This window comes from Hippocampus comes, unplaced genomic scaffold (assembly GCF_001891065.2).
Source record: "Hippocampus comes isolate QL1 unplaced genomic scaffold, H_comes_QL1_v1.1 scaffold68, whole genome shotgun sequence".
NCBI classification, from domain to species: Eukaryota; Metazoa; Chordata; class Actinopteri; order Syngnathiformes; family Syngnathidae; genus Hippocampus; species Hippocampus comes.
In genome coordinates, this window is record NW_017805625.1 from 6176802 (window position 1) to 6193573 (window position 16772).

General features: G+C 42.3%; 1 protein-coding gene across 2 annotated transcripts in view; it reads right to left on the reverse strand.

Moving 5' to 3' along the window:
* Window positions 1–579: 579 nt before the first annotated feature.
* The window catches only part of LOC109522328 (low-density lipoprotein receptor-related protein 1-like), a 104755-nt gene continuing 88562 nt past the window's right edge, over window positions 580–16772 (reverse strand). The window contains exons 65-90 of one of the 2 annotated variants that reach the window (XM_019880783.1): window positions 16630–16749; window positions 16386–16508; window positions 15813–15938; window positions 15602–15718; window positions 13465–13571; window positions 13249–13381; window positions 12807–12929; window positions 12569–12691; window positions 12272–12412; window positions 12054–12191; window positions 11860–11979; window positions 10631–10899; window positions 10359–10540; window positions 10169–10275; window positions 9971–10090; window positions 8386–8562; window positions 8169–8309; window positions 7784–7957; window positions 6867–7028; window positions 6591–6774; window positions 5420–5527; window positions 5248–5321; window positions 5073–5166; window positions 4919–4957; window positions 3270–3414; window positions 580–2268 (exon numbers count right to left, since the gene is read on the reverse strand). In XM_019880783.1, coding sequence (XP_019736342.1) covers window positions 2128–2268; window positions 3270–3414; window positions 4919–4957; window positions 5073–5166; window positions 5248–5321; window positions 5420–5527; window positions 6591–6774; window positions 6867–7028; window positions 7784–7957; window positions 8169–8309; window positions 8386–8562; window positions 9971–10090; window positions 10169–10275; window positions 10359–10540; window positions 10631–10899; window positions 11860–11979; window positions 12054–12191; window positions 12272–12412; window positions 12569–12691; window positions 12807–12929; window positions 13249–13381; window positions 13465–13571; window positions 15602–15718; window positions 15813–15938; window positions 16386–16508; window positions 16630–16749 — 3488 coding nt within the window. In that variant the 3' untranslated portion in view covers window positions 580–2127. The remainder of the gene's footprint in view (window positions 2269–3269; window positions 3415–4918; window positions 4958–5072; window positions 5167–5247; window positions 5322–5419; window positions 5528–6590; window positions 6775–6866; window positions 7029–7783; window positions 7958–8168; window positions 8310–8385; window positions 8563–9970; window positions 10091–10168; window positions 10276–10358; window positions 10541–10630; window positions 10900–11859; window positions 11980–12053; window positions 12192–12271; window positions 12413–12568; window positions 12692–12806; window positions 12930–13248; window positions 13382–13464; window positions 13572–15601; window positions 15719–15812; window positions 15939–16385; window positions 16509–16629; window positions 16750–16772) is intronic. The other variant, XM_019880784.1, reaches the window with a different exon arrangement.

Consider the following 16772-nt stretch of genomic DNA (forward strand, 5'->3'; position numbering starts at 1 on the left):
TTCTATCGCTTTTTTCTCTTTTTATTCTATCCTTTTTCTCTTTATTCTATCCCTTTTTTCTCTATCGCTTTTTTCCTTTCTATTCTATCGCCTTTTCTTTTTTGTCTTTATTCTCGCTTTTTCTCTTCTCTTTATTCTATCCTTTTTTCTTTTTATTCTATCGCTTTTTTCTCTTTTTTTGTCTTTATTCGTGCTTTTTTCTCTTTATTCTATCGCTTTTTTCTCTCTTTTTATATTTTTTCTCTTTATTCTATCGCTTTTCTCTCTTTTTTTCTCTATTCTCTCTCTTTTTATTCTCTTGCTTTTTTTCTCTTTATTCTCTCACTTTTTTTTTCTCTCTCTTTTTTTTCTGTGAAAAAGTGCCGGTTTTATTCTGGAGCCGATTTTTTTCTTGATTATTAACAATAAATAAAATCTGTCAATTCCAATAATAATAACACACATTCTGAGACCGTCTTCACACCTCTGTTGCTCAGGCCCGAACACACATATTACTCTCTGACAGCGTGTGAGCAAAGGTACAAAACAGAAGGGTTTTCAGTGTGAAAAACACACACAAAAAAAAAATTCCACTTATTGTCTGTACAGTTTTCAATTTATTTATAACAATATCTGTTATTTAGTTTGCAAAGTACTCCAGCAAAAATTAAACATTAGTATCTTTCCAGAAGAAAGTCTGAGCCTCCATGCATTGTGTACTATAAAAGCTATGTGTCATTCATTTGATGAAGAAAAAAAAAAAACATTCAACAACAATCGGAAAATGAATGAATTTAAGCAAAATTGCTGCTGGGAGAAACAAAATGATTGTACTTATCTCTGAATTAAAATACAAAACATATACAACTGAGTAAAATAACACTTGCTTACAGGTATGCAAAAAGAATAAAACATTGTCGCTGTCTTTAAGGATAACTGCAGTTATTGAAGATCGGTGTTACATGCATTAAGATTATGGCTGACACATTTCTGACAGAAGCAGCATTTTGAGCCTAAGGACAAGAGTGGTAGCATTAGCAGCAGCGGGGGGAGTGGGGGGGGCACACCAGTTCGACACAGGAGGTTAGACAAAGCCCGACGACCACACGAATACCAAATGACCTTAATGCACTTAAAGACAGAGTCGTTACAAAGCGGTCCACTTAAGGTAAAAAGCTAACTCATGACTTGACGTTTTAGAAAAGGTCCGTGCGGATCTCGGCTTCATCTGATAGGACCTCAAGTGAAGCTTTTCTCACCTTCAACTAGAGGAAGACCCTGTAAGTCACGTGATATCACCTCACCATGTGGCCCGGGTGTGCTTTGGTCCTCCCAGTATTGACCAGCTGACCATGTTTGCCTCAACACATTCGCAACACCTGCCTGGAATGTTTCACCTGGGAGCAAAGTCATCATTCTTCAACATAGACTACTGACTTCAAAACCAGCTCCAGCTGTCAGAGCTGTGTCATAAAAACCCACATTGGCTTCACATCTGACCATATAAAGCCTACAAAATACCATCAAATTGGAATTCTGTGCAAGGAAGACGACACAATCATTTCAAGAGCATCCGGTGCCGTGCACCAACGCGGATATCTTTCACACAGTCTTGCAAAGATCCTCAGCCAGACGACAGCCGCACAAATTTGGACAACTTTGAGTTTTTTGCCGTTCCCTCTCAAAGTCCACACAAACAAAACAATTGGCACTGGTGAAATGGAACAATGTTTTTTTTTTTTTTCCTTCTCTTTTCTCTCTTGCTCTCTATACAAGTCATAAAAAAAATAATGGAAAAAAAAAATACAAATTAAAACTGCGCCGATGCTAACGACTTCTAATTTTTCCATTTCATTTTGCACAGAGGTAGTGGCTATTTAGGTAAAGGGGTAAGGGACACGTGTAAATTAAAAATCTCTCATAGAAAATGTTATTCTTTTGACCAGAGGAATCTCAAAAGAACAAAATATAATACTGCAATCACATACAAAAGTAGTCCTTCATTTTTGTACATTTTATACAGTGTTCACACTTTTTTTTGTCATTTTCCTCTCCAGCTTTTTTTTTTTTTTTTTTCTTCAGGCGTTTTCATTTTCTTCACTAAAAGGCAAGAAGATGCGGTGTGTTTGGAACAGCGTGATGCGCGGCCTACGCCAGCGGGTCCACGAGGGGCTCCTCCTCTCCGCGAGACAACAGCTCCTTCTTCTCGTCCGTGCTGGCCAGCGAGTTGTGACTGTTGTGGGCGCCCATGTACAGCGTGGCGTACACTGGGTTGGTGAAGTTAGTCGGCTGGGAGGAGTCAGACGACGACAGAAAAAAAATCAAATAAAATCCATCAGATGGTATGTAGATCAGATGAGTGTCGTTTATCCGTGGTAACGTAAAGCCCAACTTATCGTTGGGATATGAAAAAAAATAAACAGTACAGTATACGCATGAATGGCAAAAAGCAGAAAGTAATAGAAGCACCTCCTAAAATATTTTTGATTGCCTAGTAATAGTTTGAACAAATACAGTCAGGTCCATAAATACTGGGACATCAACACATGCCTCATCTTAACTCATTCACTCCCAAAGACGTTTTTAAACATCTTTTCAGACTTGGTCCAGAATTGGCTGGTACTGAATGAGTTTTAATGGCTCTGACTCGCCCAATGCAGAAGTGTCCTCTTCCTTGACTTAAAAATAAATAAATAAATAAATAAATAAATAAAAAATGCGGCTGCTTTCAAAATATGTCTATAGGTCATTGTCCATCTGCGCTGTGCAGCGCTGTCCGACGAGTTTTGAAGCAATTGGCGGACTATAAGTAGATGATAGAATTCATCCTGCTGCAATCGTCACTGAATTGCAAGGGAACAATTTCTATTGGAAGCCATTTAAAAAGCCAAAAGTTTGATTTCTGACTTTTTGGGCCCTTCAAACATGGCCGACATATCCACCAACAGTAAATACATCCAAGATGAGAGTCTGCAGTTCAAGCACATCTCATTTCCAATCCATCGCGGTGGTGCTTAAGCCAAAAAAGATGACAATTGTGTCCCGATTATTGATGGACCTGACTAGGGATGTTCAATAGCACTTTTTTTTTTTTTTCAAACTGATACCAGTATGAGTGTCTTTAAGTACTCACCAATACCGAGTACTGACACCACTAGTGTAGGACTTTTGATATATAATATGCCCCCAAATGGTGAACAAAGACCTTTCTTTTCCGGACTTTTTTTTTTTTTTGCCGTTCACGACGGTCGCGCTGTCAAACTACCAGATAGGCCTCGAACACTGTGTACCTTGTCTGGATCGAGGGTGAAGTCTGCGTCGAGCAGCTCCCCTGCGTCGTCATCGGGCTCACCCTCGTAGATCTTGTAGGCGGGGTTACCGATCTCAACATTCATGGCCCCGTTGGTCATCCGTTGATGCTGGAAGCCCTTCGCTCTACACGACACACAAGCAAGGTCATACAATATCAGAACGAGACACCGTCACGGCACCTGCACGCATCTGTACAATGAAGAGAGGCGGAATCATGGCGTCACGTCCAAAACCAGACTGAAGAAAAGCAAAAGCCACAGCACAGGCACAGACACAAACCCAGCATTCGATTAAAACCCAGAACTGATCCAATTCTCATCGCACAAAATGAATCGCCATCAATCCTAGATGAAATTGCTAGCAATTAAATCACCACTGAAATGCGGTAGGGATGAGCATCTTCAATCTTGACCCAGCTAAAATTTTTGTTTCAACTAGGATATTATAACAAGGTAACTTTCAGGCCCAACTAATTTGTTGCCTCGACGGGCTGCTGTGAACACTGATAGGAAGAAAGCCAAGTCTGATGTGGAAACAATGTGAAATACAGTTAGGTCCAGAAGTATTTAGAGTTTTCATTTATGACTTTATCTTCATATAGCATCACAAGCAATTACCGGTAATACAACAACAACAAAAAAACAACATGCAATTAAAATGTTGATTTTCAGCTTTATTGGAAGAGGTTTCATAAAAAGAAGGCAATTACCAGTTAGCAATTTCTATTCGGCTTCAATTTCATTTTCATGGTTGGAAATGTATTCGGACAAAGAAAGCAAGCTTTTTAATATTTTGATGAACATTATATGACTTCAGAGGCTGTCTGAAAGTCTCTCCGGGGATAAAACTCAGAATTGGGTCATTAAATGAGCTCACTTCAGGCAGTAAATGAAAAAAAGATTTTGTTCCACATAATTGAAAACATGGCGCCGTTTCCAATGGTCTCACTTTGTCCAAATACTTTTGGGCCCATAAAAAAATGATTTTTAAAAATGGTAAATGCCTTATATTTGTGAACTCTATAAAAGCCGAAAGCCTACCATTCGATCATATATGGTTCTGTTTTTGTCCAAATACTTGGGCCTCATTGTATGGATCAGAGACTGGCACCAAATGTTATGGAGTCAAGCTCGCCAGGCTGGCACGTTAGCATGTAAATACATCTGCATCAGTAATTTCAGAACCAGACACGTGGATTCTTTCCACTTCTGGATGGAGCGTACCATTGAGCATTATTATTATTAGGCTATGACGCGGTGCTTCATCATCGGTATGTGTGTGTGTCTACAAGAGAGCAAGAGAGCGAGAGAGAGAGATTTTGATGCTAATCCGGTACGGTCATTTATTTAAATGCTCATCCCTACTGTGCAATATACCATGTGACAGCATGAAAGACATTTACAGGACTACGGTACACGCTAACAGATCTGTTCATTGCAGATCTGTCCTCCAGTTCCCGAAGAGGCAGATTCAACAGGAGAGACACTGAAGGGCGAGAATGACGCCACACTAATCACAGGACCAAACACTGCACAGCAACTAAGACTCATGGGTAAGAGGCGAGGTATAAAGGTTTGGATGTAGCGCCCCCCCCACCCCCCCTCCCCCTGCCCCTCCCAACTGTTACCGCAAGCGTTTGGAGCCGGTTTTGCTGGGCCGGCTAGACCTGAGGAGCAGAGGAAATGCCATTACAGTGTAGGAGAAAGGAAAGACTGAGGGAGTTAAAAAAAAAAAAAAAAAGGCCTCTCTCAAATAGCGACGCCTTTTAACTACCGACTCACCCTCTCATCCTTCTCCTGTACCAGATCAACGCTCCTACAGCCAGCAGAACCAGCAGGAGCAAGAGCAGCACAGGGATCACGATGGAGGCTGTGCCTACACACAAAATACATGGATTGAGACATGACAACTGAAGTAGCGGGTTGAAGTTGGTACTGTATTTGAGCGTCCACTTACGCCCTCCTGAACTGGTGGAACCTTCACCACTGGTGACTGACTCACAGCGATGCCCCGTCCATCCAGGAGAACATCTACACGCCCGCACAACCAAAAGGAGAAGATACGTACAGCTAAGTATACCGCGTGCATGTGTGGTGACGATGAAAATTTCAATGCAAAGTTTGCTCACCTGCACTCTGGAAGGTGGGTGAGGGGATTGATGGAGCATTGGCCGTTGGCGCAGTATTCATTTGTATCACAGGTGTAGCAGCTGGGCTGGATTCTTCCGTTAGCGCATCTGTGGAGGACGCAAAGGTGTTCGTCGTGTTCTACTTTGTTAGTACATTTGCTTTTGTGCTTCTAAATGCAAATAAAATACTAGATGATGATGATGGTGATGAAGGGCAACAGATTTTTTTTTTTTTTTACACAAACCATCTCTGAAAAGAAAATATAGCTAGCAAGTGTTTCTCTTACAGAAAAAAAACAAAAAAAAACATGGTAACTCCAATTCCAACAAGCACGATTAAGGTTTACCAACACTGAAAACTGATCCTTAAAAATGGAGAGAAAAAAAAGCGTATCACGAATAGGTGACTTAATTTAGGTTAAATTATCTGCTAATACACCGAGAAAAATTGACTTGGCAAGATAAACAAGCGCTGTATTCTAGTCGCTTGCCTAAAATTTTGCCCTTAAGGGAATGCTATTCAGAATGAAATTGATTGTACAATACACAATAATCTATTTGGCTAAAATGTAATTGTATTATTTATAACGGCTTAACACATTATTTAATTTGATTCAAAAATGTATTATAAACCACATATTTTTTTAGGTTAATTCAGTTAAATCATGAATGCTTGAAAAATGTTTTCAATTATTATTCATAAAACAATTAAATAATGTGTAATGTAAAATGGTTCAAAATAAAACAAATTAGTGAATGTGATTAATTAATACAATATTAAAAAAAAAAACATCTTTTCATTTAAATCAACCAGTAGGACTCTGAAGCATGTACTACACAGTAAATGCTTGATGGGCCGGATTAAAGAACTGAGTAGGCTGCATGCGACTGGCCAGCCGGAGTTTGCCCACCCCTAACTTAAACTAACAGAATTATGGCAAATCATTTCTTATTTTCACCTTACCGATGACCAGTATTAAAATATGAGGAGAAAATATTACAAACAAGTGAAACACTCTGACACAAAAAGCTACCACATCTTGCCACCCAACAAACAAACAGATTTGACCTTACTTTGAGTTATTTCATCTCTGTTAGACTTTAGTTTATGCAGCAGGTGCCCAGAGTGTGTGAATGTGTCCAAAAAATTCTCAATGTTTGAGCTGCTTACCGGCAGGTGAATTCCCCTGTGGATGTAAACCTGTCCTTGGGGATACACTCTCCGTTGCGACAATAGTGGCACTTGTCGATCTCACAGGTGCTGCCAGTGTACTGAGGCAGACAGCGGCACAGTTTGGAGCCACTCGCACTCTGTAGACACGTGCCTCGGTTCAGACAGTGGCCCTCACAGCTTCCTACACATACACACACACACACGTAGGTTATACAAGTGCCTCGCTTCCGAAACAAAATGCGCACGTTGAAGCTATTAGACCGCCACACTCACTATACTGGCACTGGTCGCCCAGGAAATCATGAGGGCAGCTGCAAGATGGTTGGTTCCCAGCACTGACGCTGCAGTTGCCTCCATTCATGCAGTAATTCTTACATGTGTGCAGGTTACAGGTCGGCCCCGTAAACCCTGGCAGGCATCGGCAGGTCGGCGAGCCTGTTGACATTTGCGAGGAAATGGGAATAAATACAGTTTTAAGAATTTGTATGTGAATGCTGTAAAGAGGAAATAGTGTATAAGAATTATAACAGGGGTGGCACATAATTTGGGCGTGATTCTCAAAGGAGTAAGACTTATTTGTTAAGATTTGAATTTCTCCACCGTGGCTCTCTCTTCTCCCTGAAGCCCCTCTCTTTCTCCTCCACTTGTCCTTCATACACAATACTGTGTCTTCTGTCGATATTTCTGCTAATCTGCATTCATCTCTTTTACCACGCTTGCTGACACTTTTCGAAACGTTTCTCCACCAGCTCCCTGCTTTCACCGCAATGTAATCCGCAAACATCATGCTCCGTGGTGATTTCACTCCAAACTCATCTGTCGGCCTATCCGACACTATTGGAAAGAGGAAGGGGCTTAGAGCTGATCCCTGATGCACTCCCGACTCCACCTCAAACTCCTCAGTCACACCTATAGCATACCTCACAACTGTTTTGCTGCTGTCATACACGTCCTGTACTAGTCTAACTACTAACCACTCCAGACTTCCTCGTGCAGTACGATAGTTCCCCTCTGGCTGCAATGACGTAGGTTCTACACGTATAAAGACACAATGCAACTCCTTCTGACCTCCTCTGTACTTCTACACCAACACCCTCAAGGCAAATGATTCATCCTTGGTCGTCTTTCGAGGCAAATCCTAATTGTTAGTAGCCGAATCACTGATCTTTTGATCGGATTCTGCTTCCTACCTGTTGGAGAAGGTGTGCAGGTTCCTCCATTCTTGCAGTAGTCTCTGCACTGGTCAATCTCACACCGATCACCTCCATAGTTAGGCTGGCAGCGACATTTGGGTTGCTTGTGGGCGTTCAGGAAACAACTGCCGCCGTTCAGACACTGGACCAGGCAGGGGCCGCTCGGGGGCGCTGCAGCAATTATCGGCACATTTTGTCAATTGATAGCATCTTAGCACTGCTCGGGCAATTAACTGGTGTAAATTGTTTTTTTTTTGGTCTGAGATTGACGGTCAATTTCTGTAAAGCCGCTGTGTAATTTACATAATGTACTACATACAGGCAACACTGATTACATTTCTAAGTTTTGAATGTGTGCGCCTGAGTCTGTATGCTCACTCACAGATAGGAGACAGCGTGGGGGCGGGCTGCTTGACGCATGTGCCGTTGTCCAACGTGTGTCCGTTGGGACAGGTACAAACTGGGCCACTTGGACTCAGAAGACACAGCCATTCACATTTCTTTCGGTCGCAGGGATTATTCACTAGAAAATACACACACAGTTTACAATAACACCACACTCTCTTCTTCAACTGCTTTTTCTTTAACGGCAAACTCACTCTCTGGTTGCTTATTGCGGTGGTACAAAACCAAATCCGTGGCGTGGTTCATTCTTGTTGTCAGATTCTCCACGTCGCCCTTGCCGAATTTATTGACTCTGAAGACGTGGTTGTGGATGTAGGTGATGCCATAGATGTAGTCTTCAAATATGTCAATACTGAAGGGTTGATGGAGCTCTGCGTAAAGAAGTACAGTATGAGGGAAGCCTTACAGACAGAAAATAGACTCAAATGGACAAAGGACTATTGGGGCTACGGTGAGGGCAAAAAATATGTTTAAAGCACTTAGAATTGATAATTGAGGAGTTCCTTCTCGGGAGTCGATACATTTTAACACTCATTGCATATATACAATTGCCTGTGCAGGTCAATGTTATGACACATTATTGAAAAAAAATTTCATTTGAAGTCATAAAAAATAGTGACAGCCAAAAATGGTGAAATAAATGCTCATCACAACTAAAAACTGAGGAAAATGTGCACATTTGGCACAGCTTTTTAACAAAATGAAAATAAATCCAATTAGCAAGAAACATGAAGTAGACAATTTATTCGCTTTAGAGCAGGGGTCCCCAACCTTTTTTGCCCCACGGACCGGTTTATGTCAGACAATATTTTCAGGGACCGGCATTTAAGGTGTGGCGGAAATAATACAACAAAATAATATGGTATGAGCTGCATGAAAACTGTGGTGTTTTCGAAATATAATAATAAACACAAGGAGCGTCTAATCTGGCCGCAACACTCCAATCGCTATGGCAATGTTTAATGCCTTCAAAATACGATACAACGCAAATTCAAAGTGCATGAAAATGACGACTCACCACAGCACCGAGCTTGATTTTCTGCAACCAGACGGTCCCATCTCGGGGTAATAGGAGAGACAATGACACCGCAAGTGTGTGGTTTATGTCCAGTCTACTTCGTAATTTTGTTTTCGTCGCCGTTGCTGCATAACCCCCCCGCCTCACACAGGTAGGATGTCGGAAATAGCAAAAGTGCTATTGTGGCGATCTCAGAGTATTCAGACATAACTTTAATCCAGTTGTCTCGAACGTACTTTTAAGGCCGCCGTCATTTGCGATCTCCAGCAGTTTTTTTACTCATTTTGCGAGCTCCGGTGTTTGTTTTTAGCCTAATTGGTCGCGTTACGGAGAAGCGTGGCTTGACGTGTGTCAAGCTGGACACAGACGGATGTAACGGAGAATCCGGTAAGTTTTCAAAATAAAACATCTTTCGTATTCCGAAATAAATAAAACGGAATTAAGGCAAGTTCTTTCTGTGCGGCCCGGTACCAAATGCCCGGCGGACCGGTACCGGTCCGCGGACCGGCGGTTGGGGACCCCTGCTTTAGAGGGCCACAAGAATATATATTTGGAATGATTGCGCTCAATTTCCCAATGGCATTCATTTTTAGACACGTATACCTGTAAGCTTGTGGTATTTCGACAAAACTTTTCAGTCTTCAGTGTATATATTTTTTTCTTTTCAGTGTTGCCCCAATACGCATTTGTGCAAATGCACATTCTGTTTCAGAAATACGAAAAACAAACAAAAAAAAAAACAAAAACAAAAATCACTCAACTATTCTTTATGCTATTCACGGCCACGACTGCATCGCTGCCATTCAGCCTGACGCTGCCAATAAATGACAATTTCGCATCGGCCCAGTACAGGCGCTGGTTGAAGTAGTCCACTGCCAGGCCTGTGGAAAAAAGACAACCAAGTTACCAAAGCTGTATTTAATTGGCAGACGTGGTAGTGGATGTACTGTATGCTCTACCAGTTGGCCACTGAATGTTTTCTTCCACCAGCGTCTCTCTCATGGTTCCATCCATGGCAGCTGTTTCAATCTTGGGGTGGTTCCCCCAGTCTGCCCAGTACATTTTCCTAGAGAATGACGTCATTTGCATCACTTTGAACTTATGTTCAACACCCTTCCAACACAAGCGAGCTTTTCCTTCCCTACTTACCCTCTTGGAGGGTCGACCACAATGGCATAAGGCTCATCAATCATGCCCGAGATGAGCGTTTTGCGGTGTTGCCCTCCGCTCAGCTGAGCTACCTCAATGACGTCTCTACCGGAGTCGGTCCAATACAGGTTTCCCGCCACCCAGTCCACAGCAATGCCTCGGGGCATCTTCAGATCAGGGATCTAAACGCAGAGAGCATCAAAGTCTGCTGACAACAACAAAAAAAGCGCGAATGCTAGTAGTCAAGTGATTTGTTGGCTGTATGTCTTCACCTCCATATTGGTGACCCGTGATTCCGTTTGGCGTCGGTTACGGTTGTTGTTCGGTGACGGGGAGGAGGAAGAAGGCAATTCATACAAAGATATGCGCCCCGTGTGCCAGTTGGTCCAGTAGATGCGATTTGACTTGATGTGCACATCCATGGCATCTATGCGCACGTTGGCGTCGCCCTGGAAGATTTGCTCATAACGCCAGTTTGGCATAGAGGGGTCCAAGCCGCGGATTTCATTGTCATCGGCAATGTAGAGCACTTGTCTCTGAGCTGGGGATGAAGTTGACAAATAATATAGCGGTTGAGCGGAAAAGTGAAACAGCATTTTTTTGTTCAATTGAGCTCAAAATTGAACAAAAAGTGATTTTTTTTTCATTTGTTACATGGGCTTCACATGGCTAAAAACGACACAAGAAAACCGCATTCTCAAGAATACCAATCACTTCTTCTATAATGTAAAGAATTATAATCATCAGTATTTTTATCATTCGATAGACATGTATTAAGAGTAGTAGGAATTTTGGACATGGAACAAATAAGACATTTTCGTGACAGCCGAATGCTTCAAACTATTCCGTTTTTGTTCGAGATTGGTGGAATGGTGTTGCCTCACCTATAAACCCCATCAAACACCTTCAGGAGGAATGAGATTGAGGCCACTGCCTCCTTCAGATCAAACATCAGCTGCATTTGACCTCACACATGCTCTTCTGGGCGGAGGGACAACATCTCCCAGAGACACGCGCTAACATCTTGGAGACGACAACTATGATGGGATTTCTTTCCTGGCCACGAAATTGTGATTGTGCCCTATACTGTGAGTTTTCTATTTTCACTGAGTGTAGTGAGTTTAGGTTATCCTCTCTAAGTGTACCCTCAATGCATCTTGAAAAGCAGTGAACAATCCATTCATGAGAAAATGCAGCATACAGTCGGTATTAAAAAAACAAACAAAAAACAGAAAATCGCACCTGGGTTTAAATGCCTGAATTGTTAAAAAAAACATGGAAAAAAACGTCCTTGGCATTGAATGAGTTAATGTGACCTAGAATGTGTACAATTTTAATGCAATATTTTCAAAAATATATTTTTTAGAGGGGGAAGTAAAAACAAACAACTGAGATAAGGTAGTTGCACAAATGTGCACACCCTCTTCTAACACTGGCTGTGTTCAGAATTGATGTCCGAATAGAACGCAAAAAAGGTATACAGTATAAGTACGGTACTCACTGTCAGCCTTGCAAGTGTCATTGATTCTGGTGAAGTACTTGTGGCAGCTGCATTTGTATGAGCCCTTTGTGTTGTTGCAAATGTGGGAACACACTCCAAACTCCCTGCACTCGTTCTTATCTGTCAACAAATGAGCAAAAGTCGTTGCCGTGTTTTCATGGAACATCACCTGGGAGCAGAGCTGGCAAACGCACCTTCACATCTGTTACGCCCATAGGACTGGAAGCCCGGTTTGCAGGAGCAAAAAGAGCTTGTCCCGTTGACCACACAGTGAGCTTCATCTCCGTCGCCACACACTGTCCTGTTGTTGCGGCAGTCATTCAACACGGTGTCTGCAAGACAACATTCTCACAGTTCGAAACAAGGCGGAGCAGCCTCCAAGTCTCGGCATCGCCGCGCTAACGCGGCCTACCTTTCTTATTGCAGTTGATTTCATCAGCGCCGTAATCCTCACAGTCGTTGAAGAAGTTGCAACGTAGAACAGAGCTGATGCATTGGCCATTTGAACACTGGAATTCATCTTTTTGGCAGACTGGCTTGGATGGAGGAAGCTCTGGAGTAGCAAAGTTCAAGAGAAGTTCATCCAGAGTCATTATTTGCTTTTTTGTTTTTAAGACGACGCCCGCCAAGGTTTAAACTAGCATGCAGGGAGGGTTAGAAATGCATTGTACTTTAAACGCATATGAAACGACATGAAATGACAACTCACGGCAGTTGATTTCATCACTGTTGTCCCCACAGTTGTTGATCCCGTCGCAGCGTTTTGAAATTGGCAGACACACGCGGTCATTATGACAGCGGAATTGTCTCGTGGGCGGACACTGGAATTTAGCTTGGAGTTTAAAAAAAAAAAAAAAAAAAAAAAAAAAAAGAGCAACTCTCAGGAGGAGAAATAAATGTCTGTTTCCAAGCAGCCCAAAGGGAAGGTGCCAATGTGTTCTTCTTACCACATTCTTCTGGCTTCTCATCAGAATTGTCTCCGCAGTCATCCTCGCCATCACACTTCCAGCCCAGTGGTTTACACAGAGTGTTGTTGCACTGGAACTCTTCCAGGGAGCAGTGTCTTCCCACTGAAATAGGAAAGGGCTGATTATGGCTTCTGATTTCACATTTGGGCTATTCAGTGATTCCCAAGCAGTGTGCTGATATTTGTTCAACTATCTATGCAGGTGACTTTTCGTGACACGCAGAACAATTAAATGACAGATGTTATCCAAAGTTGTACTTACATGATGAAGGAGCTCTGTCAATATTTTTAAGAGGGTATATAAGACTTATTGTATTGGTTTCATTTTCGTCTGAACAAAGCCTTCTGGTCATCATCCCCAAAAAAAAAAAAAAAAAAAAAACACTGGGCTATGCATTAAGAAAATAGAAAGTGTTTCTCACCCTCAATGTCACATTTTTCCTCATCGCTGCCATCCATACAGTCGGGGTCAGCATCACAGCGCCAGCGGATGGGGATGCAGTGGCCGTTTTTGCACTGAAACTGATCGCTGTCACACTTGACGTCACAACCATTCTGGACCAAAACAAAAATAAAATCCATTCCATTAGCGTTGCTGACTTTCAAGTGGTCAACTGTAGGAATTGCTGAGCAATAACCTCATCTGAGCCGTCGGCACAGTCGTGGTCGCCGTCACACTTCCAGCGCCCGGCAATGCAGCGGCCATTTGTGCAGGCAAATTCGCTCTCTGAACACTGGCGAGGAACTGAGGGAAAAGAGTTCTCAGTTTAGAAGGCTGAGGGATAGGTACATGTGAAATGGGAAGAAAAGGGAAGGGCAACAAACAAAAAAAAAGGAGAAAGCACTGCAAAAAAATATATATATTCAAGGTTGCTGTCTGTTGAGCGTCAGGCGGACAATTAAAAAAAAAAAAAAAAAAGAGGTTGATAAAGTTGTTTGTTTCAGGAATGACTAATAGGGAGTACAAATGGGGACGGGACAGCATACTGTAAACTATGGTACACTGTGGAGGATTTTGCGGGGTCTGTTGTAGGGGGCGGGGGTTGAAAGAGGGCAGAAAGGACACGGAGCAAGTAGCTGAGATTCTTAAACTGAAAGGATGAAAACACCTACCTCTTGCTCACAGCAACAGGCCAGTGTGAAATACAAAATAGATATGAGATGAGGTGAGATGTGAAAATGAGCAGAAGACCGATTCAAATGGAATCTCGTCACGGAGTGAATCAAACGGCAAAAACAGAGTGAAAAGGTGACACGTTGCTCAGCACTCATTCAATAACTAGCACTCATTGACAGCGGCACTATTTAGTACAACAGTTGTTCAGTTAATTCCGTTTTTCACGGCCCTCTGAAAAGGGATCGTCGGTCAGCATCGAAGGATTACTCGTTCTGTACTTTTTGATCATTTATTGGAGCACTTTGCAGCAGAAGTAGTAGTCGTTGTAACAGAAGTAGTAGCAGAAGCAGGTAAGAACCTAAAGCACACATAAATGCAGTAAAAAATAAATACATCTATCTTTCTGCATCACGATGTAAATATGTATATAATTGACATTAATACCTTTATTTTAACAATACGTTTAATAAATACTTTAATCAACCATGTTTTCACTATGTATTATTATCGTCATCATTATTCATTACTTTAAACGTAAGAAACCATAAAGCACAAACATATCAAGTCGAATCGAACAAAAGAACTACAAGTCCCAAAGGTCCAACCCGGAAGTGGAGCGCCGGCATGATTAACCCTAGCTGCAACGCAATTTACTTCATTTAAACATCAAATTGCAGCCGGACAAACATGACAATTATGCAAAAATGAGCTAAAATAAAGACACCACTGTTCTAGCAACACTTTAGCCCACGTTGTTTAAATTGCCGATTGCGAACGGTAACTGTGATTGCATAGCGATGCGGCAAACATAAAGCACAACGGACACAATGCAAAGCAGACAAACAAAGAAGCAACCGATCATGATCGAATCTAAAAAGTAATTTTACATATCTGGTAAAGAAAAGCGGACACACATGTAGCTTACCATTGGGCCACGCCGACGACGAAGTGAGCGTATTCACTAACGAAACAAATTGAGATGCCGCTTTTTTTACGTCACGCGAACGGTCACCTGTCAGTGGCAGCCCCGCCCCTCTTAAAGCGCCTGGTGAATCCAACAGTTGTATTCAAAGTACAAAAATAAATGAGTCCCGGTATGTGTTTAGCTTTTCATTGTGTGAATGCAATCAAACTAGCGTGATTTTGTGTGTCCATATTTTTTTCCTGACTTATTTTTAATCACGTTCAAGAGCACAATAATCTCTTTCATGGATTAAAAACACAATAAAGGACAAAACTGTGCATCTTGTTTGTAAGGAGCTATCAAACAAATGAATGCTGCTTTCCAGAATGCCAAAGAGGTTGGGAATTTGTGAGCCAAAACAAGAAAAAGCGCATTGGAACCCCACTTGCATTTCTACTCGGGAAAACCGAACACCATATCCTGAAAACTAACTTTTTATCAAATATATTCATATTATACCTTTTTCTTAGCACCACTAGTTCAGCAAGCAAGAAGGTACGCAGATCTATCATCATGTGTGAATCTATGCAATAAAATATGTATGTTTGTTGTTGTTTTTTTCTTAAATCTGTGTAGTGTTGTGGTTATAGTTTAAAGTAGCATGAAATTGCACAACGTCACGCCGAGAGATCTCGAATTGCGCAGTTATGCCTAATGTTCTATTCAATGAGTAACAAACTGAGTGGGAACCTACCACACTTGTCTTCATCAGAGTTGTCCCCGCAGTCGTTGTCGTAGTCGCATTGCCAGCGTCCGGGCACGCAGCGGTTGTTCTTACAGCGAAACTGATATGGCTCACACGTCCGCTCATCTGAGCGTCAAAAGCAACATAAAGGAGATGAGATATTCGGGATTTTCGATAACCGTACCAAGAAAAATTTCGGCAAACGGGGTAGTGTACTTACCGCACTCCTCTTTGGGTTCATCTGACGCATCGCCGCAGTCATCCTCGCCGTCGCACTTCCAGCGCGCTGGGATGCAGCGGCCCGAGTCCTTACAGCGGAACTCATCCACACCGCATGTCATTTGAGCTGCGGCATCAATGACACAGTGAGTCAAATCGACAGCAATTTCGCATGATGGGAAAATTAGACAATTCTTCGACAAAAACAAGAGTGCATGTTTTCGAAAATGCATACAACATGAAATGATGTTCATCACGTCAAAAATTAATCAGCAGTCTCAGTAAGGGTGTGCACTACATTTTTCGTAAATTGGTAGCTATATTAAGACGGTACTGTAACTGCGCCTTCGTTCGTAAAACACGGTCACTTTCCTTGCAAATTTTAATTCATAAACCTGGTCCTTCCGAAACAGAGTTTTCGCTTTCATGTAGCCATATTTTCACAGCAGTAAAGGGGATCTTAAGGTATTACTTTCATCCACATTAAAATCATAAAAGACTTTTTTCAGCAAAAGAAAATTCGATTTGTTTCGGATGTGAACGACTTTTTTGCAAAGAAATCGATGGGTCTTACTGCAGTTAGCAGGCTCATCGGAACCATCCACGCAATCGTTGTCCCGGTCACACACCCACACCCGTGGAATACAGCGCTTGGTGACGGCACACTGGAACTGGTTGGGGGCGCATGTCACCTCCGCTATACAGAGGACGGAGGGAGCATGTTAAATACACAGAGGAGATAACTCGGTTCCTGGCACTGCATCGCTTCTGTACAAATACAGTATGTGTACGGTGAGTGCTGCAGTGGTAAAACTTACGACAATCTTTCTCATCCTCTCCTTCCCCGCAGTTGTCCTGTCCGTTGCAACGGAAGATGCCAGGGATGCAGCGGCTGGGGTGGGTGCATTTAAACTGACTCGGCAGGCACACATGGATATCTGGAGGGCAGATGCATAAACGC